This window comes from Oppia nitens, unplaced genomic scaffold (genome assembly GCF_028296485.1).
Source record: "Oppia nitens isolate AA-2021 unplaced genomic scaffold, nextdenovo-longstitch-racon4-pilon3 scaffold2_pilon_pilon_pilon, whole genome shotgun sequence".
NCBI classification, from domain to species: Eukaryota; Metazoa; Arthropoda; class Arachnida; order Sarcoptiformes; family Oppiidae; genus Oppia; species Oppia nitens.
Window position 1 is genome coordinate 5,874,049 of NW_026533210.1, and position 22,251 is coordinate 5,896,299.

General features: G+C 22.2%; 5 protein-coding genes across 5 annotated transcripts; 3 read left to right on the plus strand and 2 right to left on the minus strand.

Moving 5' to 3' along the window:
• Positions 1–2,531: 2,531 nt before the first annotated feature.
• On the minus strand, positions 2,532–7,007 carry LOC128955874 (choline/ethanolamine kinase-like). The gene is made up of 5 exons (XM_054301552.1): positions 6,633–7,007; positions 3,963–4,069; positions 3,589–3,811; positions 2,728–3,438; positions 2,532–2,606 (listed from the first exon to the last, which is right to left on the minus strand). The coding sequence occupies exons 1-5, from the start codon at positions 7,005–7,007 to the stop codon at positions 2,532–2,534; spliced, it is 1,491 nt and encodes a 496-aa protein (XP_054157527.1).
• A 3,645-nt stretch (positions 7,008–10,652) lies between these two features.
• On the minus strand, positions 10,653–13,136 carry LOC128955875 (choline/ethanolamine kinase-like). The gene is made up of 4 exons (XM_054301553.1): positions 12,923–13,136; positions 11,602–11,824; positions 10,815–11,498; positions 10,653–10,733 (listed from the first exon to the last, which is right to left on the minus strand). The coding sequence occupies exons 1-4, from the start codon at positions 13,057–13,059 to the stop codon at positions 10,653–10,655; spliced, it is 1,125 nt and encodes a 374-aa protein (XP_054157528.1). The 5' UTR covers positions 13,060–13,136.
• A 14-nt stretch (positions 13,137–13,150) lies between these two features.
• LOC128955876 (NDP-glycosyltransferase YjiC-like) lies at positions 13,151–17,016 on the plus strand. The gene is made up of 4 exons (XM_054301554.1): positions 13,151–13,202; positions 13,789–14,301; positions 14,453–15,237; positions 16,870–17,016. Exons 2-4 carry the CDS (start codon positions 13,803–13,805, stop codon positions 17,014–17,016), a joined length of 1,431 nt encoding a protein of 476 aa, XP_054157529.1. The 5' UTR covers positions 13,151–13,202; positions 13,789–13,802.
• A 216-nt stretch (positions 17,017–17,232) lies between these two features.
• Positions 17,233–17,586, plus strand: LOC128955877 (TATA-box-binding protein 2-like). The gene has a single exon (XM_054301555.1). The coding sequence runs from the start codon at positions 17,233–17,235 to the stop codon at positions 17,584–17,586; it is 354 nt and encodes a 117-aa protein (XP_054157530.1).
• A 2,009-nt stretch (positions 17,587–19,595) lies between these two features.
• LOC128955878 (NDP-glycosyltransferase YjiC-like) lies at positions 19,596–21,710 on the plus strand. Its single transcript, XM_054301556.1, has 3 exons — positions 19,596–19,647; positions 20,235–20,747; positions 20,911–21,710. The coding sequence occupies exons 2-3, from the start codon at positions 20,249–20,251 to the stop codon at positions 21,708–21,710; spliced, it is 1,299 nt and encodes a 432-aa protein (XP_054157531.1). The 5' UTR covers positions 19,596–19,647; positions 20,235–20,248.
• The last annotated feature ends 541 nt before the right edge of the window (positions 21,711–22,251 follow it).

Consider the following 22,251-nt stretch of genomic DNA (forward strand, 5'->3'; position numbering starts at 1 on the left):
ATAATATATTACCTCTGTTTTCAAGATTTCTAAATGGATTAGTATCCGTATAGCCATAGCCTGCCTGTCCTCTGGTAGGTGTAAGCAAACGTAACATCCCAGGTGGCAATAGACAAAAGCAAACATGTAGATAACATAGTATCACTAAAAATTCAACTTGATAATTTTTAAAATACATTTGTATTTAATAGAAAATAATATTATTAGACCTTAATAATGTTTACACCTATACAATACAAAAGTAAATAAAAAAATTAGCAATTTATTTGTTTAATAAAATATTACTTATTTGTTAGACAACTTAACGCCTCGATTAAAATGTCCTTAAAATTTTTCACTAACGGAGTAAAGTTTGCAAAAAATAAGTAAATTTATATATATATATAAATTAATGCAATGTCTAAATTAAAGGAAATGTCTTTTTAGTAAAATAATTTTAAAATATCTAAAATAACATTTTTTTAAATAGTTTTTTGTCGTATTTCTAAAGGTCATTGAATACAATTTTATATTATTTTTATTAATTTTTTATATTAGATAATAAAACTAGTTTATGTTTTTTTTATATAACAGTAGTCTAATAAAATAACAACACTATTGATATACAATTTAATATAAAGTTATGTAAATTATATAAAAAAATATAATAATAAATTTCCTGATTTATACTGGAAAATAACTATTATTTATTTATATTGTTCATCTATTATCAATATTATATGAATCTATTAGTATAATAATTATACAATTAATTGATATTTTATAATAATATATATTTGTTAGGATAATAAATAATATCTATGACAAATGGTTACAACAATATTTACAACAATATAATATATAATGTTATTTCAATATTACAATTAGTATACTAATTTATTGCAATATATTTTAATAATGTTATAATTGATATTTAATATTATAAGTAAAAACATTAATTGACAAATAAATATATTTAAACTTAAATTATTAAAGTATGAGTAATCAATTATAAATATTATTTACACTATGGTTTAGATAAGATATCATAGTTATTGATGTTTTAATTTCATACTAAACAATGAATCAATTTATATTTTATATGAACCAATCTCAAAGCTTAATATTAATTTAACCAATCATAATTTAATGATACACTATTTTTGCATTATTGCATTATTATTAATTCAAAATAACTAATAAATCAAATCTTTAAATCATTGAATAATTGAATCGAAATATTAGCGATTTATAAATTTCATTAAATATAAAAAATGTTTATATTATATCATATAAACAGTCATTGCAAACATGGTATATAAGTTAAAGTTGGAAATGTAATTTTAGTCAAACATTTTTATGAATAGTTAAAGTTATAATTTATATAAGTTATTTAATTAATAAATTTACTTTAATTAATAGTTTGTTTAAAAAGTCTATAATACAGTATAAATATTTTTTTAATAATGAATCGCCAAAACAAGATTAACAATTGGGAAAAAATTGAAAAAGTTACTAAAGAAGCGGCAAAAGTATACAAAAATACTATGAATGTCAACAAAAAGGCCAAACATATCGGTTGTTCACAACAAAAGATCCGTCAAAAGGGAAGTCGTGTCAATAATGACATCAGTGACAGTCAATTGATCAATGATATGCCTGGAAAATATCCGGATGAGTTTAATTAATTCATCAATAAGTAACTAATTAAAAGTAACTTAATTATTAATAAATTTATAAAAATATGTTTTAATTATATTAATTATCTATGCATTGCATAGATAATTAAAATAGTTTGTTTTTTAATCTTAAATGTTATTTTATTTTATGATTAGATTTATTTATTTAGTTATTTTATTTTATTGCTTTATTATATAATTTATATAGTAAAATAATAATTTATATTTATAACCGTTTCGTACTATTGTTTTATTTATAATAGAATGTAAATATAAAAATATTGTAAAATTATTAAATTAAAATTATTATATAACTAAAATTATTAATATAAACATTTTATTATACTTAAAATTATTCAATAAAACTTACTGTCAATATTATTACTAATATATAATAAAGTTATATATAAAAACTTTTAATGGCTTAGAAAATGTTATTATTTGATTAGTTTTCACTCATACATTATATAATAATACTTTAATTCAAACAAAAGTATATTATTTAAATAATAAACAAAATAAGTTTTTATTATAATTAAATAACTAATAAACAAGAAAAAAATATTGAAAAATTGATGATAATTATTTTGTTGTAATTTTAGTTTATTGTGTACAACAAAAGTTTATATTTAAAAAACTCTAAAAATGTAATAATATTTCAAATTTATAATGAAATTTAATTTATTTTATAATATTGAAACAAAATTAATAATAAAATAGTTTATACATATAAATCAATATAATAAAAATACTATATTTTAATAGTAATTTTCTTTTTATTCATCACTTATTATTAAATATATTTATTATAAAATATTTTATTTAAAATAATTTATTGTAATTATTAAGTAAGAAATTAATTTTAAAAATTGTTTAATAAACTTTATACTCATTTATTATGCTATTTTTGAGTTCATAAAATGCACGAAATTTTATCTCTGCCTTATCCTGAATAAAATAAAATTTTTATAATAAAAAAATAAAATCAGTACTCAAATAAAATATAGAAATACTTATTAATATGATATAATTTAATTAAATTATAATTGTCATAAAACTATTCAATTACCATCATTTGCTTTATATTATCTTCATTGGTGACCCAAATACAGTATAAAATATCTTTAATAAACGCCATTAATGTGAAAACTTTTGACTCCTTAATGAGCTGTTCCCGTGAATTGATCGCTTGTTTCTGATATTTGTCGCCAACCAGTTGCGACATTTGGCCGATATAGGAGTCAATAAATGGTATCATTTGTTCATTAGTCGGGAATACACCGACACCAAAATCGGTCTCCTCTTGAGCCCAGCGACTAAAATACTGTCCAAAATCTGTACCCCTATAGTCATAGACACACCAATCAAAGTCTATCAAATAGATCTCTATGTCTTCAAAATTTTCGTTATTATTATTATTATTATTATTTGATTCACTAATCAATATATTTCGTCGATTGAGATCATTGTGCGAAAAAACAATGGGACAGTTGAGCGCATCCACTGTCTTAAGATACCAATCAGTTTCCTCTGCGAGACTAAGTGTCGAAAATATTGGATATCTATTACTGTTTTCGTGTAAATATTTGCCAATAAATCCGTCGCAACTAATATTGTGTCGCATTTCTGTGTCAAACCATTTGACAAATATGTTTTCTCTTGACTTAGAAGTTCCGTCTTTGGGCACCGGTATACACAACGAGTGAAGTCGTGCCAACTTTCGGGCTAATAATGACACCAAAGTCTTGTTATGGTAATCACTGGCATTGAAATAGCGATTCTGTATATAATAAGATACAATAAAACAATACATTAAAGGCTATCATTTGCTCAGATAGTATAAGGCAATAAAAAATATAACTTTTAATAAGATTTATAACTAAAAAATAGACAAATATTTATTTAATAGGATAAATGATTTAAAACTTACTTCAATATATTCACTGATTGTACCGTTTTTGAAAACACATAATAATTTTGGTGCTATTTCTAGTTGAGATAATATGAGATTTATAGCCAATACATGTTCTTTGACATACAGGTGCTCTACGGACTCGTAGTCTACATATCGAACAATTACTTTACGATATGTCTTGTCCTCTAATTCTGGTAATAACAACTCACAAACATATAAACTATTTGTGAAGCCATCGCTATATACAGTATATGATAATTAAATATACAGTTTACAGTATTATAATTTTTAATAATTATTATAAAAATTTATATATAATAAATTACAAATAATAATATAATATTTAATTAATACAATAAATAAATAATATTATAAATATAAATATATACTTAATTGGTTGTATAATGACATCATTTTTGGTAATTTGTGTCCACTGGCCATCTAAATGTATTTTTAATAGTTGATAAACTTTGCTAAAGTAATCATCAATAATTAACTTTTTTGACATAATTGACTCCAATATGTTTCAAAATTTACAAAATAAACACAAAATAAATTTTAATACTCAGCAATAATATATAAAATATTAATATTTTACAAAATCCACTCAAATTAYTAAAATAATAAATTTAATTCAATAATATTATATTAACATTGTATATAATTTTATCACTTTTATTTTATATGAMTGTCRTATAAAAAAACCTGGTGTTGATTAGTAATGTCTCAACAAATATAATCATTAAAATAATAACAATTTTTACAATAAAATTGTATTTTATAAGGTAATCACAACAATAGCTGTCATGGTTTTAATGAATTTTCTAAGTTAATTTTCTTAAAAACTAAAGACAATTAAATAATAAAATTTTCACCATTATCTTCAATAATTATTACGCAATGTATATAGAAATTATCATTTTTATTTTTAAAGTATTTCTTAGCTTTTTTATATAAAAATGAAATTATGTCATTTTTGACATAACCTTAAATTATTTATTTTAAATACACTAGACATTTTTTTATAATTAAAATCAAATGATATTTTGCTATAAATGTTATATGGTGAATAAAAAATAATTTTTTATCTCAACTATATCAACCATTTTTTTAATCATTAAGTAACACATTTTAAAATAATATTGTGATAAAAGTTTATTTCAGTTATTTTTTATTAAAACATCACTAAATTTTATCAAATCATTTATAGATTAGTACATTGAATGTTAATTTATATAATAATTATTAAACTAATAAATATTTTTAAAATAAATTATTTTATTATTCAAATATTTTTTTAGATAATCAAATTTAATTAAAAATTATTATCGAAATATAATGTTTGTTTTTTATTAATTAATTTCTAAAAAAATATTTATACATACAAAAAATTTATTTTTTCAAGAATAAGTTATAAATAAAATTAAAATATATTTCTAATAATTCTACTGTCCATAAAAAACGTCATTTATTTTAAGTATTTTATTACTGTTTTATCCACAAATAATCTAAAACAATGTTATAAAAAATGAATTATTCTTCGACCAATTTAAAAAAAAATTTTTAACTTTTATTTAAAACTTAATCTTCCTATAAATTTCCAGTTTATTGGCATTACAAAGTTAATTGAAATTTTATTTTAGCATTTATAGTTTAAATTATGACATAGTGGTTTGCAAAATCCAAAAAATAAATATGATCACGTGATCAAAATTAAAAATTTAATATTTTATAATATCACGCGTAAATCACTTTTTAATAATTTTAAAAATTAATATAAAATAAAGACACATAACCGTTTAAGAATTATAGCAGGAATAAAACCGCGTGTGCGAGATTAATCATAAGGCCCTTTTATTTATTAGCTTAGGTTTTAAAATGACATTTATTTGGTTACTGATTAGATAAGTTTGTAATTGTTTCTGCTAGAATATAGTTTGTAATGCCACTGGAAATTTATAGGAAGAAAAAATTTTAAAATTGGTTGCAGAATAAATTTTTTATTTTGAAAAACACATTATATAAAATAGTCATAAAATGACGTTATTTATGGACAGTAGACACTTATTAGATTATTAATACTATTTATATTTTTTTTGTATTATTTTTTTAGATAATCAAATTTAATTAAAAATTGCATTATCGAAATATAATGTTGTGTTTTTTATTTCTAAAAAATATTTAACATAAAAAAATTTTAATTTTTCAGAATAAGCAATAGTATTAATATCTCTATCTAATAAGTGTCTACTGTCCATAAATAACGTCATTTTATTTTCCACAATTTTATATAATGTGTTTCACAGTTTGAAAAATAAAAAATTTATTCTTCGACCAATTTTAAAAATTTTTTCTTTTCATTAGGCATTACAAACTTACTATTGAAATTTTATGACATAGTGGTTTATAGAATTATGATCACGTGATAATATTTTATAATATACACTTTTTAATATCTTTTTACAAAATTGTATATTAATGTTGTTTAAGAATTGTGTACATAATGTATATTTATTAGCTTAGGTTTTAAAATGACATTTATTTGGTTACTGATTAGATAAGTTTGTAATTGTTTCATCAAATTTTTTTGTAAAGTTTATTATAATAAATATTATACAAATAATTATCTTATTATTTAATGTAATAAATGTAAAAAAACAAAATATTATTTATTCATTTAGTTTTAGTATAAATTTTATATAAAATAAAAATTTCAATAAAAAAATATTTGTTATATTTAATATTTAAATATATAATAGTATAAAGTAAATATTTGTATAACAATTTTAATATTTATATTATTTGGTTTAAACATTATGAAAAGTAAAATCATTATTAAATTCAGATAATAATTTGATTTTTAATTTAAGATAAATTTTGCGTTGCCTTCTATCTAATAATTATATACAGATATATTAAAAGATAATTACTATAATACTTTAAAATAGTTAATTAATAATTATTAAAAAATTATTTTTTAGTAAATCATTTGTATAATTGTTATTAGAGTCCAAAATACAGTATAAAATATCTTTTATTTGTGCCATTAATGTACAAACTTTGGCCTCTTTTAGCAGTCGTTCCCGTGAATTGACGGCTAGTTTCGGGTAGTCATCGCCAACCAATTTCGACATTTCCACGATATATACGTCAATAAATGGCAGCATTTGTTGGTCACTGGGAAACGGTCCGGTGCCGAAATCGGTGGCTTCCTGTCCCCAACAGTTAAAATACTGACCAAAATCAACACCCCGTTTGCCGTAAGAGCTCCAATCAAAGTCAATGAGATAGACATTCAAATCATTGTTATTATTATCCTTTGACTCGCATATCAATGTATTTCTTCTATTAAAGTCATTGTGAGCGAAGACAACTGGACTCTGGAGATGATCGATAACATCCAGAAGCCAATGAAACTCATCGGTGGAGTCCATCTCTTGAAATACAATGAGTTTTAAAACATTTATTATTTGTCTGATATTAATATATCAATTTTTTGAGAGACTCTTTTATGTCCTGTAATAATCTCGGCATTTGTAAAATTGTTTTGCGATACAAACAAACAAACAGAAAATTAATGGCAAATCATATAAATATCTCAACAATTATTGTTTTGTATTTCAATGGGCTGATGATACGGTATTTGTTAAGATTATTAAAAATACAAATGACATTAATTTATTACAAAATGATTTGAATATTTTTGAAAATTATTGTAATGATAAACATTTGAAATTAAATGTAAATAAAACAAAACACTTGAGAATTACATTAAAAAACTGTAAATTAAATACATATTATATGAATAATATATCTATCGATACTGTTATAACACACAAACATTTAGGGGTTACCTATGATAATAAAATGACTTTTAGCTCTCATTGTAATGATTTACATAAAAAAGCTTTTTCTAAATTTTATACATTGAAATATATTTGTAAAAAAGTAAACGGAAAAACATTTTTAAATTTGTATAAAACATATATACTTCCGATCATTGAGTATTCAACTATGTGTTGGACTCCAACTAAAACACAATTAAATTTAATTGAGTCAATACAACGAAAGATTACTAGATATATATGTTATAAATTAGGTTATGTTAATATAGATTATGAAAATAGATTAAAAATATTAGGTTTAAACACATTAGATAATCGAAATAAAATTAAAATATTAAAACATGTTTTTCAAATCAAATCTATGTCCAACACTGTACCTAACAATTGGTTTAATATATTAAACTTTTATAACACATCACGTAATGGTATAAAAATTAAAACAAATTTTAAACGTATTGTGTTAATTGATAAACATTTTTTTAATTATTGTATAAATTTATTTAATTCATTACCAATGTATATTAGAAACGAATCTAATTATAAAAAATTTGTAAATTATTTATATGAAATTTTCAATGTATAATTATTATTTATGAATACAACTTGTTATGTATCTCATTGCTTAATGCTAAAAATAAATTATTATTATTATTGTTTATAACACTTTATATAATCAAATAGTATAATAGTTTTACAATACATGAATAGAATTTGAAATAAATATTGTTAAACATTTTAAAATTTAATTTATAATTTATTTATAATTCTTTATATATTATTATTATTATTATTATTATTAATATTTTTGTTTAAATAGTTAGGATTTTATTCAAACTTTATTGTTCAAAGTTATAATATCAAAATACAGTATATACTATTTTACAATAAATACAGTATATTTTTCAATTAAGTTATAATATTGTAGAAACATATTTCTACATAAAATTAATTATTGAAATGTTTATCAAAATTCAATATTTTTAATATGAATTTTAAAATATATTTATATTGTTTATAGATATCTAATATTAATTATTAATGATTTCCTGTAAATGATTTCATATAATATGTATTTTTATATTAATTACATTTCTAGAAATATCTAATAGTTTTTACACTCATATATAAACTGTAACTTTGTTATAAATATTATATATTGTGTTGTCTGCAGGGTTTTAAGAAAATAAATGCCTGCCCTGGCAGTGCCCAAATAGATGTCATAAATGCCTGGCATTTTGGGCATCTATTTTATTTGCCTGCCAATTTAAATTGCTAAAAAGCAACTGTATTTATAAAAATAATGATGTAATTTAGTGTTTTAACGTGTTAATTAAATTTACAATTAATTTACTTATTTCCAATGATATTAGTTTTTGATTAAAGGTATACAAAACAAAAATACAAGCAAATATATTATAAAAACAATGTTTTATAAATTAATTAATAATATATAATTAAAATAATAGGTGTCACCACCTGAAAATAAATGCCTAGGGAATGGCAGAGACAGGGCAGGCATTTGGCAAAATTGGCATCTATTGTTTATGCCTGCCATTTTTAAGACCCTGGTTGTCTGTAATAATGTGATCACTTGTCCCATAGTTATGAAATAAATGTTTTTAACTTTAATTTTAATTTTTTATCCCTTCAATATCATAAATTAACATATAATAAAATAAATAAAATTGTCCATGTTAACAAAATAATTTTCATTAAATCATTTGTCTCATTGTTATTAGAGTCCCAAATATAGTACAAAATATCTTTTGCTTATCTTTTGTTAATCTCATTTAAATTAAGAGTTTTAAATATATATATATATATATATATATATATATATATATATATATATATAATATTGTTATCTGATTAATAAACAGATATCTTATTTGTTAATAAATTAATAATATGTATAAATTGAGTTAATAATTAATAATTAGTAATGAGAATAATTATTATCAAATTACTAATAATACTTTTGCTATTATTATTATTACTGTAAAGTTATAATAATAATAATAACTAAATATTTTATCATTTTATAAGTTTTCTTAATAAGTTAACTATAAAAACTGCAACTCATTTTATATTTTATTTTATTTATAAAATATTTTGATAAATAAAAATATATAATATGTAAATTTTACAATATAATAAAAGTTAAGCAATATTTTATGAAAAGTAATTATTTATATACATTTTTATCATTTTATACAAATAGACAAAAAACTTAATAATTTATAAAATAATTGAAATTCTTAATTAAATATAAATGAAAATTAATGTCATCTAATAAACAATAAACTTCAAGTCATATGTGATAATAACTATTGAATTTACATAATGTTATGATAGTATAAGCCATAATTTTATTAAGTTAACAATATTTTTTATTTGTTTAATAAAAACGTAAAATATATAATTAATTAAATAATAAACATTTAGATTAATAATTTAATCACCTACTATAGTAATTATAAAATAAATTTAAATATTTTTTATAATAATAATATTAAAAAAAAATTAAAATAAAGAGTAATTAAAATAAATTTATTGAATAGTAAAAAAAATAATATTTTGTTAATAGCTTTAAATAATACAATGCCGGCTCAGTTACACTGTCTATTTGCACCATTAGATACAAATTCAACAAATATCAAATCGCATACAAACTGATAATAGTAAACAACATTTGCCTAAAATTATTGAAAACTTGATTAATAAAAATTAATAATAAATACAATAGTATTTACTAAAAGTGAATATTTTATTTTAGGATATACTAAAATAAAATATATTTAAAATTATGACATTTATTTTAATTTCAATTAAAGTCCCTTACTTTGTTTTTATAACAAAAGTTATGTGACTGTTATCTAAAAACCTGGCGTTGATTAGTAAAAATACAATAATAGTAACAATAATAATACAATAATTGTATTTTAATTATCTTACATTTGTATAATAATTTACAGTATTTAATATTTTTTAATACATTTAAATTTATTAATTTTTATTTGAAATAATATTTACTTGGTTACAGATTATATATTTAAGTTTGTAAATGTTTTTACAAATCAGTGTTTGCTATATAAAGTTTATTATAATAAATATTATAAAATATCTAATTATTTAATATAATTTGAATAATTATGCTATTATTTTTTTGGCTTATTCTTTATGAAAATTGTTGAACAAAATGTAAATTATTTAATTGTAACTATTTTTTTGTGACTATTTTAAATCATTACTAAATTCTGTTAATAATTTGGCCTTTAATTTAAGATAATCTCCAAGTTTAGTGTTGCCTTTTACCTAATAATTTCATAAATAATATTAAAATATTGTTAATATGATAGTCTGAGTACATAATAATTATAAAAAAAAAATATTTACCATTAACTCAGTTGTCTTATTGCGATTAGAGTCCCAAATACAGTATAAAATATCTTTTATTTGTGCCATTAATGTACAAACTTTGGCCTCTTTTAGCAGTCGTTCCCGTGAATTGACGGTTAGTTTCGGGTAGTCATCGCCAACCAATTTCGACATTTCCACGATATATGCGTCAATAAATGGCAGCATTTGTTGGTCACTGGGAAACGGTCCGGTGCCGAAATCGGTGGCTTCCTGTCCCCAACAGTTAAAATACTGACCAAAATCAACACCCCGTTTGCCGTAAGAGCTCCAATCAAAGTCAATGAGATAGACATTCAAATCATTGTTATTATTATCCTTTGACTCGCATATCAATGTATTTCTTCTATTAAAGTCATTGTGAGCGAAGACAACTGGACTCTGGAGATGATCGATAACATCCAGAAGCCAATGAAACTCATCGGTAAAGTCCATCTCTTGAAATACATTGAGTTTTAAATCATTTATTACTTGTCTGATGTATCCATCTTTGAGCGATTGTTTCATGTTTTCATCGGCGTCTAAAAAACTGCGAAAAACATTTGTAAATGTTTTACTGTCTTTAGCTATCGGTATATTCAGTGAATGTATTTTAGCCAACTTTTGGGCTAACAGTTCAATAATATTGGTATTTGTATAATCGCTTTGCGATAGATAACGGTTCTAACAAAACAAACAGAAAATTAAAATCATAAGTAACTGTATCTCTAAAACAATTTGTGTCTAACATTTCATATCATCAAATATATGATTAGCTGTACAGTACCTCAATGTACTCAATAATAGTACCGCTGGGAAATACACCCAACACTTTGGGCGATATATTATTTGCGGCTAATATTATGTTTATAGTAATGGCATTGATCTGTGAACGACCCATATCTTTGAATTCTTCGTAATCTTCAAAACGTACGATAACTTTACGAACTCCCGGCTCACGACATGTGTCCGGCAAACAGCATAAGTATAGTTTGTTTATGAAACCATCACTAAATAAATATATAAATTTAATTATATTATAATTGAAATAATTATTGTAAAATTTTAGGTGTGATTATATTCAATTATTTTATAATTAATTTTTAAATTTTATAGTATATTTTTGTTGTAGAATATTTAAAAAAATATTTTCTTTTATTTATTTTGCAAATCTAATTAATTTTGTAATTATGTAAAATCTTAAAAAAATTATTATTATTAACTATAAACTAAACTAATGTTAATTAAAATTGAGGATTTATGACTTTTGCTTAATCATGTCTCCCTGTGCCCAACAATAAAAATACAATAAGATTTGATATATAGTAAAGCATTAAAAACAACTAATTTCTTATTATTTACTAAATTAATATAAATGATTAATGAAAATGCTTTTAATGCATAGTGTTTATCACTTAAAAATTTTATTTTAAATTAGTGTTTGTATATTATGTTTATTAATCTATTTTTTAAAATTTTATTTTAGAAATTTAGCATATATAACAGTCTATACATTATTGTATTAATTGTATTTATGCTTTATGTATCATTATCTTAAGTTAAAATATTAATTTATGACTTATCAATATAAAATATTTCTAATATATACAGTAATATTATTATCTAATTATTAAACTTATAACTTATTTGTTAATAACATTAATTATAATATAATAAAGTAAATAATAAATTTTTAGTCATAAAAATAATGATTATTTAATTACTAATAATCCTTTTTCTATTATTATTAAAGTTATAATAATAATAACTAAATATTTTTTCATTTAAGCTTTTCTTATAAAATTAAACAATAAAAATTATAATTAATTATATATTTAATTTTCTTACAAAAATCAAAATTTTATGATAAATAAAATCAAAATTTTATAAATTAAAAATATATAAGTATATAATTATTACAATATAATGAAAGCTAAACAAAATTTTATGAAGGTTTATTTTTTATTTACATTTTTATAGCTCTACACAAATAATCATGAAAAAAATATTTATAAAATAATTAAATTTTTTAAATAAATGTAAATGAAAAGTCATCATCACATCAATTATTTCAATAAAGAAAAAAACAATAGACTTATATGACTTACGTGATTGGCTTAATAACTAATGAATTTTCATTAACTGTAGTCCAACCGTCCTTTAAATAGGTTTTACACAATTCAGACAATTGTGATCTTAACTCAACTGTAATATCACTTTTGTTATTATTGTCAGTATTAGCCATAATTGTATTAAGTTAACAATATATCTTTTATAAAAAAACTTAAATAAAATTAATTATTTAGTTTTTTTCTAAAAATATTTTGTAATAAGACGTGTTTTAATTTTATTGAACAGTAATTAATTTGTTTTTGAAGCATTCAATCAGTAAGTTTATTAATATATCAATATTTTATATATAAATAAGTAGTATTTATCATTAAAATTTTATCAATTTTAGTTTTAAGTGCATTTTCAGTACCAATTAAGCTATTATTGATAATCAATATAAGATAGTTTTATCATAATTTTTCTATTTCATATTTTAATTTTTCATATAAATCATAAAATCTTATAAACTAAAATGTTAAATTTATATTTATATATAAATTCAATTAAACTATATGATAAATATAAATTAACTAAAATAATTAGGTATATTGATTGACATAAAACTTTTACATTTTTTAATAAAGGGTCAAAATAGCAAATTATTAGATAATGTTATAAAAATTGACAAATATTGTCAAGATAAATTCAATTATAAATTAAATGTTTAATTTTAACTAATAATAAATATATTGATTATTATTTAACTAATTAATTAATGTTTAAATAATAAAATGGATTTATTTCTGTTTTATAACATTATAATTTATAATACAGTATATAAAGTATTAATACTTACAAATAAATGATCAGTAATTAAATAAAATTAATTTTATTAGTCAAAACATAATATTTTTGTTAATAGCTTTAAATAATACAATGCCGGCTCAGTTACACTGTCTATTTGCACCATTGGATGCCGTGGGACACATGAATTCATCAATAGGTATAGCAGAGGAACTGATGCAAAGCGGACACAAATGTACATTTGTTATCACTGATCAATGGAAAGGAAAGTTAGTTAAGTATGGTATCGATGAGGTGGTGCTGTCGTCCGAAATATATGAACAACACTCAGATCCGGCCAAGTCTTTTGCCGAAAGATTTATAAGAGATGGGACATTGGGTCAGTCAAAATCAATAGTAGAAAATCACATCAGTTTTTGGGTAAATACATTACCATTTTTCATCGAAAGATTACAGTATTTTGATRAAAGACTAGAAGATCTGATACCGAAGCTTAAGCCGGATATTATAGTTTTAGATCAAGTATTTAATGTACCGTCGGTAATTCGGTCGGGTATACCATGGGTACAGGTTTGCAGTTTAAATCCACTTTTTATTATTGACGATCCGAGGACACCTCCTCAATCATCCGGTACTTTATATTAAAATAAATATAAATACAGTATATAATTAATATACTGTATTGTACTAAATACATAAAAAATAAAAACTATATTAATAAATAATATTTGCATAATCATTATTCTTTTAATACAAAATGTTTTTTTTAAATATAAAAACAGGTTTACCATCTAATAGTAATAATATAAAGGAATGGGAGGAATTCCGGTTGATAACAAATTTGGCAAAACAACCGCTGAGGGAAAAGTTCAATAATTATCTTATTTCAAGAGGTGTTGAACCATTGAATTCCGATTTATATGTAAATCATTCAAAATATCTCAACATATATGCCTATCCACTGGAACTCGATTATCTTGATTTGCGTCCACTGCCACCCAATTGGGTCCGTTTTGATACATTTCAACGCTATGATCGGCACTTGACGTTTGAAGTACCGGAGCAATTGAAAAATAAGCCGGGTAAATTGATTTACTTTTCTATGGGATCTATGGGTGGCGCAGATGTCCAGCTTATGACAAGATTGGTCAGCATTTTGTCCAAATCTCCCAATAGATTCATTGTCTCTAAAGGACCCGGTTATCTGGATTATGATTTACCAGACAATATGTACGGCGAAAAGGTATTGCCACAGATACAGGTAATGCCAATTGTGGATCTGGTCATTACACACGGCGGTAACAATACATTTACCGAAGCTTTCTATTTTGGTAAACCAATGATTGTAATGCCATTGTTTGTTGACCAACACGACAACGCACAGAGAGTCGATGAAATGGGATTTGGAGTCAGATTGGATGCCTACCAGTGCTCAGAGCAACAGTTACTAAATGCTATCCATAAACTTCTTAATGATAATGATATGAATAATAAATTACGAAAAATATCGAAACGCATACAAACTGATAATAGTAAACAACATTTGCCTAAAATTATCGAAAACTTGGTTAATAAAAAATAATTAAATAAAATTTGATATATAATAATAAATTATTATTATTTTAAAACTTTTTAATGATAAAGCTATGAGAGAGATATCATAGCGCTTACAAACTGATGACATTAAACAACATTTGCCTAAAATTATCCAAAAATTAGTTAATATTAAAAATAAAAATTACAATAATTAATATTTTTAAACTAGTATTCAGTTTATACAAAATATTTATAATTATTGATTTAATTATGCTATAAATGTTAATTAAATTAGAGATAAGATATTATTATTTTATAATTTTTGTAAAGAAAAAAAGTATATTTAAATATTTTTTATTTAAATATTAAATTAATATAAAAAAATTATTAATTAGTTTTATATAAACAACTTTATATATACAGAAATATATTTTATTATATTACATTATTTATTATTATACAGTAATTATATTATCAATTATTAACTGTTTTAACTAATTGACTAAATTAAAGTTTGTTGCTTACATACAGTATGTTAACCTTTATATTATACAGTATTTAATAACTTAATTCCTAGTAAATGACTTATGGATTTAATTAGAAACATAAAAAAAATTATTAAACAATTTTAATGTAAATTATTGCGCAAAAGTTCATAGATGAATTTTCTAATCAATTATTTATATAATAATTTCTTATTTTTATCACACAATATACTGTATATATATAATGTAAAGTTGTTTTATAATTTATAAATATACAATACTTTTATAAATTTATATGAATAACGTAAATTTAATCTCTTAGTATTTCTTAGTATACATTTTAAATATATCATTATTAAGAATTATAATATTTTTGACCTCAAATGAGGTCAAACTAATACTAGCATAAGTTAAATAACTTTTTACAACATTACTGTTGTAAAAAACATTGTCATATTTTTTGTATTTTATTGTCCTATCGATATCACCAAAGTCTTCAATGATTTCAAACTATCCATTAGTTGATGAAACTCGGCTACAGTTAAGTTTACGCCGCGCTTAGAGTACTTAAATGAGTTATAGACTTCATTAGTTACAGCCAGTCGTATATTGACTCGCAATTGATGGTCTGTTTTGTTTAAACGAATTCAAACTTTTTTAGACTTTTCATTTCCTATGATATGAGTGTAAATGTGCTAATAATTAGTCGTCTTTTTCGCAACAGTTTCTGAAGACATAATGATTGCTTTCCACTAAAATTAATGTATTTCATATACTGTATGTTTTTAACCTTTTATATAGTCGTACTTATATACGTTTATATTCCTTTTTAGTTCCTATAAAAGACTAATTAATGTAATCGTAATATTTTCTAATATTTCTACTAAAATAATTCCCGGATGTGATGGTTACGCTAAAGTTATTAAATTGGTTAAAAATAATCAATTAATTAAAATAACCCAACATTGTCCCAATTATAGGGCATTAGTCAGCGTTTGTTTTAATTTAGATCAATATCAATGGCTTGTGGCTATATTAATACACCGAAATTATGGCAATCGCATTGAGAAAAGCACTGAACTATACATCTCAAGAGACCCGTATCTAAAATTAACTATACTTTATCAAAAACAACTTAAAATAGCTGCAATGATACTAACTAAAATGGACAACGTCAGGTTCTGCTAACGTCACCTGGTCTTCAAGTAAAGAGTTATTTTGATGAAGTGTGGTCTTGGACTGGAAAACCGGTTTCTAATAATATTGCAGAAAACATTAGGCATGACGTGTGGCACTCGTCCTATGTCTATCAAACGGTCAACTAGTCTACATCTTAGTAGTTCAAAATAATAGCCTATGAAAATGTTGTTAAATGATTTAAATATTACAAATGTATCCCTAACGGCTAATTTGTTTATAACCAATAAAGTTTTGAATTTATCTAAAATAACTAATTGTCTTAATAATCTGTTTTTGTTTTTGATAATAATAAATTTGTCCGCCTTATTGTACGCTTGAGAAAACCTAAGTCAACCATAATGATGTATCAATCGGATAAACTCATATGCGTCGGTACTAACTCGATTGCCAGCGGAAGAGTTGCCATTAGAAGATTTGCTCGACTGATTCAAAAACTCGGCTATGATGTCCAACTCAACAAAGTGACTGTCACTAACATTGTTACCACATTTTCACTCAAATGTACTGTAAATTTGGGTAACTTTGCGTCTTTCATTGGTTTTAAGGCATACTATGACCCGCAAAGATTTCCATTACTGATCATCGATTACGGCGGTAAAAGAAAACCAACATTTTCCGTAGAGTTAATGTTAACTGGTGTTAAATCTATTGTTCAGTTAAATGATTTATATTCAACATTTTATTTAGTTATTTAATTTACCAATAGATATTATGTTTACTATATAGTTAGTGTTTATTAATCATAACCATACTATTAGTTTTTATAAAAATATTTGTATATATTTTATTAGTTTACGTATAACAAGTATATTTAAACTACTTTAGGTGTTGTTTCTGTATTTTTCTATATGTAATTAAATTTTTATTAATTATATTAATTAAACAAAATGAGGCGCCCAGAGGATTATTAACTTAAAAAATAGTATAAAATATATATTTTTATTTTAAAACTTATTTTAGTTCACTAAGTTAGTTATTTCGATAAATTAATAGCAATTTAGTTATTTATTTTTATTAAACTATGTATAACATGTACTGATCCGCTGCATTAAAAGTTGTAATAATTTTGTAATAATTGAACTTTATATTTGTATTGAACCTTATAAAAAATAAAATTATAAATTAGTGTTTGTATATTATGTTTATTAATCTATTTTTTAAAATTTTATTTTAGAAATTTAGCATATATAACAGTCTATACATTATTGTATTAATTGTATTTATGCTTTATGTATCATTATCTTAAGTTAAAATATTAATTTATGACTTATCAATATAAAATATTTCTAATATATACAGTAATATTATTATCTAATTATTAAACTTATAACTTATTTGTTAATAACATTAATTATAATATAATAAAGTAAATTGTGACGGTTCGGGTTTAAGGTTTACCGTCAAATAGCCCGTAAAGATAACTACGAAGCATTAAGCAATGCGGAGTATGTATGATAGGAACTGTGACGTAATTACTGTACGGGTTTCTATATGAAGACTATTTAAGCGTAACGGTATAATTGGATAGGCTTATTAATTTCGTCACAGCATATATGAATGGGTTATTCGGGCTCTGGTCACTGGTAACTGCGCTGTATATCGTATGTAGTATTTGGGAGCCTTCTATCGGAGCATCGGAATGACTGATCCGGAGAACCGGAATAATATCCAAACTCTGCTTCACCTAAGGCTTACACTTACTAGTAATTAATGATTATATTTTTAAACTTTTTTTAAACTTCAAACTCTGATTTATTGATAATTATATTACAATAGTCGATGAATTATATGTATTTAATAATTACAGTATATTAGACAATTAATAATTAATTAAAATATATTATAACTGTTAAAATGAGACTTTATACAATTTATATGATTTGATATATTATTTGATAAAGTAAACATTATATAAAATAAGTTAAACATAATTAATTTTAATAAATATTTATAATTAAATGTATTCATAATTGACTTGTATTATAAAGTATACTTTGTAGGGAATGATTGTTAACGGTAGGGGAGCTGATGATGTTTAAATCATCACAAAATTAAAAATTTTTAGTTATAAAAATAATGATTATTTAATTACTAATAATCCTTTTTCTATTATTATTAAAGTTATAATAATAATAACTAAATATTTTTTCATTTAACTTTTCTTATAAAATTAAACAATAAAAATTATAATTAATTATATATTTAATTTTCTTACAAAAATCAAAATTTTATGATAAATAAAATCAAAATTTTATAAATTAAAAATATGTAAGTATATAATTATTACAATATAATGAAAGCTAAACAAAATTTTATGAAGGTTTATTTTTTATTTACATTTTTATAGCTCTACACAAATAATCATGAAAAAAATATTTATAAAATAATTAAATTTTTTAAATAAATGTAAATGAAAAGTCATCATCACATCAATTATTTCAATAAAGAAAAAAACAATAGACTTATATGACTTACGTGATTGGCTTAATAACTAATGAATTTTCATTAACTGTAGTCCAACCGTCCTTTAAATAGGTTTTACACAATTCAGACAATTGTGATCTTAACTCAACTGTAATATCACTTTTGTTATTATTGTCAGTATTAGCCATAATTGTATTAAGTTAACAATATATCTTTTATAAAAAAACTTAAATAAAATTAATTATTTAGTTTTTTTTCTAAAAATATTTTGTAATAAGACGTGTTTTAATTTTATTGAACAGTAATTAATTTGTTTTTGAAGCATTCAATCAGTAAGTTTATTAATATATCAATATTTTATATATAAATAAGTAGTATTTATCATTAAAATTTTATCAATTTTAGTTTTAAGTGCATTTTCAGTACCAATTAAGCTACTATTGATATTCAATATAAGATAGTTTTATCATAATTTTTCTATTTCATATTTTAATTTTTCAAATAAATAATAATATACTATTTTATAAACTAAAATGTTAATTTTTTCTTTATATATAAATTCAATTAAACTATATGATAAATATAAATTAACTAAAATAATTAGGTATATTGATTGACATAAAACGTTTACATTTTTAATAAAGGGTCAAAATAGCTAATTAGAAGATAATGTTAGAAAATTAACAAATATTGTCAAAATAAATTAAATTATAAATTAAATGTTTAATTTTAACTAATAATAAATATATTGATTACTATTTATTTAATTAATTAATGTTTAAATGATAAAATGGATTTATTTCTGTTTTATAACATTATAATTTATAATACAGTATATAAAGTATTAATATTTACAAATAAATAATCAGTAATTAAATAAAATTAATTTTATTAGTCAAAACAAATATTTTGTTAATAGCTTTAAATAATACAATGCCGGCTCAGTTACACTGTCTATTTGCACCATTGGATGCCGTGGGACACATGAACTCATGTATAGGTATAGCAGAGGAACTGATGCAAAGCAGACACAAATGTACATTTGTTATCACTGATCAATGGAAAGGAAAGTTAGTTAAGTATGGTATCGATGAGATGGTGCTGTCGTCCGAAATATATGAACAACACTCAGATCCGGCCAAGTCTTTTGCCGAAAGATTGATAAGAGATGGGACATTGGGTCAGTCAAAATCAATAGTAGAAAATCACATCAGTTTTTGGGTAAATACATTACCATTTTTCATCGAAAGATTACAGTATTTTGATGAAAGACTAGAAGATCTGATACCGAAGCTTAAGCCGGATATCATAATTTTGGATCAAGTATTTAATATACCGTCGGTAATTCGGTCGGGTATACCATGGGTACAGGTTTGCAGTTTAAATCCACTTTTTAATATTGACGATCCGAGGACACCTCCTCAATCATCCGGTACTTTATATTAAAATAAATATAAATACAGTATATAATTAATATACTGTATTATACTGAATACATAAAAAATAAATACTATATTAAATCTATAAAATTGATTATTTGCATAATCATTATTCTTTTAATACAAAATAAAATATTTTTTAAAATGTAAATACAGGTTTACCATCTAATGGTAATAATATAAAGGAATGGGAGGAATTCCGGTTGATAACAAATTTGGCAAAACAACCGCTGAGGGAAAAGTTCAATAATTATCTTATTTCAAGAGGTGTTGAACCATTGAATTCCGATTTATATGTAAATCATTCAAAATATCTCAACATATATGCCTATCCACTGGAACTCGATTATCTTGATTTGCGTCCACTGCCACCCAATTGGGTCCGTTTTGATACATTTCAACGCTATGATCGGCACTTGACGTTTGAAGTACCGGAGCAATTGAAAAATAAGCCGGGTAAATTGATTTACTTTTCTATGGGATCTATGGGTGGCGCAGATGTCCAGCTTATGACAAGATTGGTCAGCATTTTGTCCAAATCTCCCAATAGATTCATTGTCTCTAAAGGACCCGGTTATCTGGATTATGATTTACCAGACAATATGTACGGCGAACAGATGTTGCCACAGATACAAGTGATGCCAATTGTGGATCTGGTCATTACACACGGCGGTAACAATACATTTACAGAAGCTTTCTATTTTGGTAAACCAATGATTGTAATGCCATTATTTGTTGACCAACACGATAACGCACAGAGAGTCGATGAAATGGGATTTGGAGTCAGATTGGATGCCTACCAGTGCTCAGAGCAGCAGTTGTTGAATGCTATCCATAAACTATTAAATGATAGAGATATGAATAATAAGTTACGAGAGATATCAAAGCGCATACAAACTGATAATAGTAAACAACATTTGCCTAAAATTATCGAAAACTTGGTCAATAAAAATTAATAATAAATACAATAGTATTTACTCATTAAAGTGAATATTTTATTTTAATATTAAATAAAATATATTTTAAACTATGATTTTTTTTATTTACCGTAATTACATAAATTACTTTTTTACTTATATTATATTATTTATATAAATATCAATTAACTTATTTGATTATTCTAATAATTTTTTAAATAATATAAAATAAAAATTAATAAATTTTAATTAAACTTTACATAAACTAACTATCAAAATGCATTTAGTCTATTGATTTTTTTTCTCAAATTATCAAAAGATTTTAATATAAAACAATAATTATATATTATTGATGTATGGCTTAAATTTTTTTTTTATATTTTTCTATTATCAATGTTTTTATATCATATACAGTATATTGATTGACATAAAACTTCTATATGTTTAAATGAAGGGTCAAAATAGATAATTAACAGATAATATTAGAAAATTGACAAATATTGTCAAAATAAATTAAATTATAAATTAAATGTTTAATTTTAACTAATAATAAATATTTATTTATTTAATTAATGTTCAA

Excerpts from the sequence above, each read along its gene's own strand:
- LOC128955874 (XM_054301552.1), bottom strand. The coding sequence starts at position 7,007 with ATGGACTCCACCGATGAGTTTCATTGGCTTCTGGATGTTATCGATCAT. Across the intron at positions 3,812-3,962 it reads GTCATTATACAACCAATTAA|CGATGGCTTCACAAATAGTT; the intron begins GTATATATTTAT and ends TACTGTATATAG. Across the intron at positions 3,439-3,588 it reads CAATCAGTGAATATATTGAA|AATCGCTATTTCAATGCCAG; the intron begins GTAAGTTTTAAA and ends TATTATATACAG.
- LOC128955875 (XM_054301553.1), bottom strand. The coding sequence starts at position 13,059 with ATGGCTAATACTGACAATAATAACAAAAGTGATATTACAGTTGAGTTA. Across the intron at positions 11,825-12,922 it reads TTAGTTATTAAGCCAATCAC|TGATGGTTTCATAAACAAAC; the intron begins GTAAGTCATATA and ends ATATTTATTTAG. Across the intron at positions 10,734-10,814 it reads ATAAGACAACTGAGTTAATG|GTAAAAGGCAACACTAAACT; the intron begins GTAAATATTTTT and ends TGAAATTATTAG.
- LOC128955877 (XM_054301555.1), top strand. The coding sequence starts at position 17,233 with ATGTATCAATCGGATAAACTCATATGCGTCGGTACTAACTCGATTGCC.
- LOC128955878 (XM_054301556.1), top strand. The coding sequence starts at position 20,249 with ATGCCGGCTCAGTTACACTGTCTATTTGCACCATTGGATGCCGTGGGA. Across the intron at positions 20,748-20,910 it reads GACACCTCCTCAATCATCCG|GTTTACCATCTAATGGTAAT; the intron begins GTACTTTATATT and ends ATGTAAATACAG.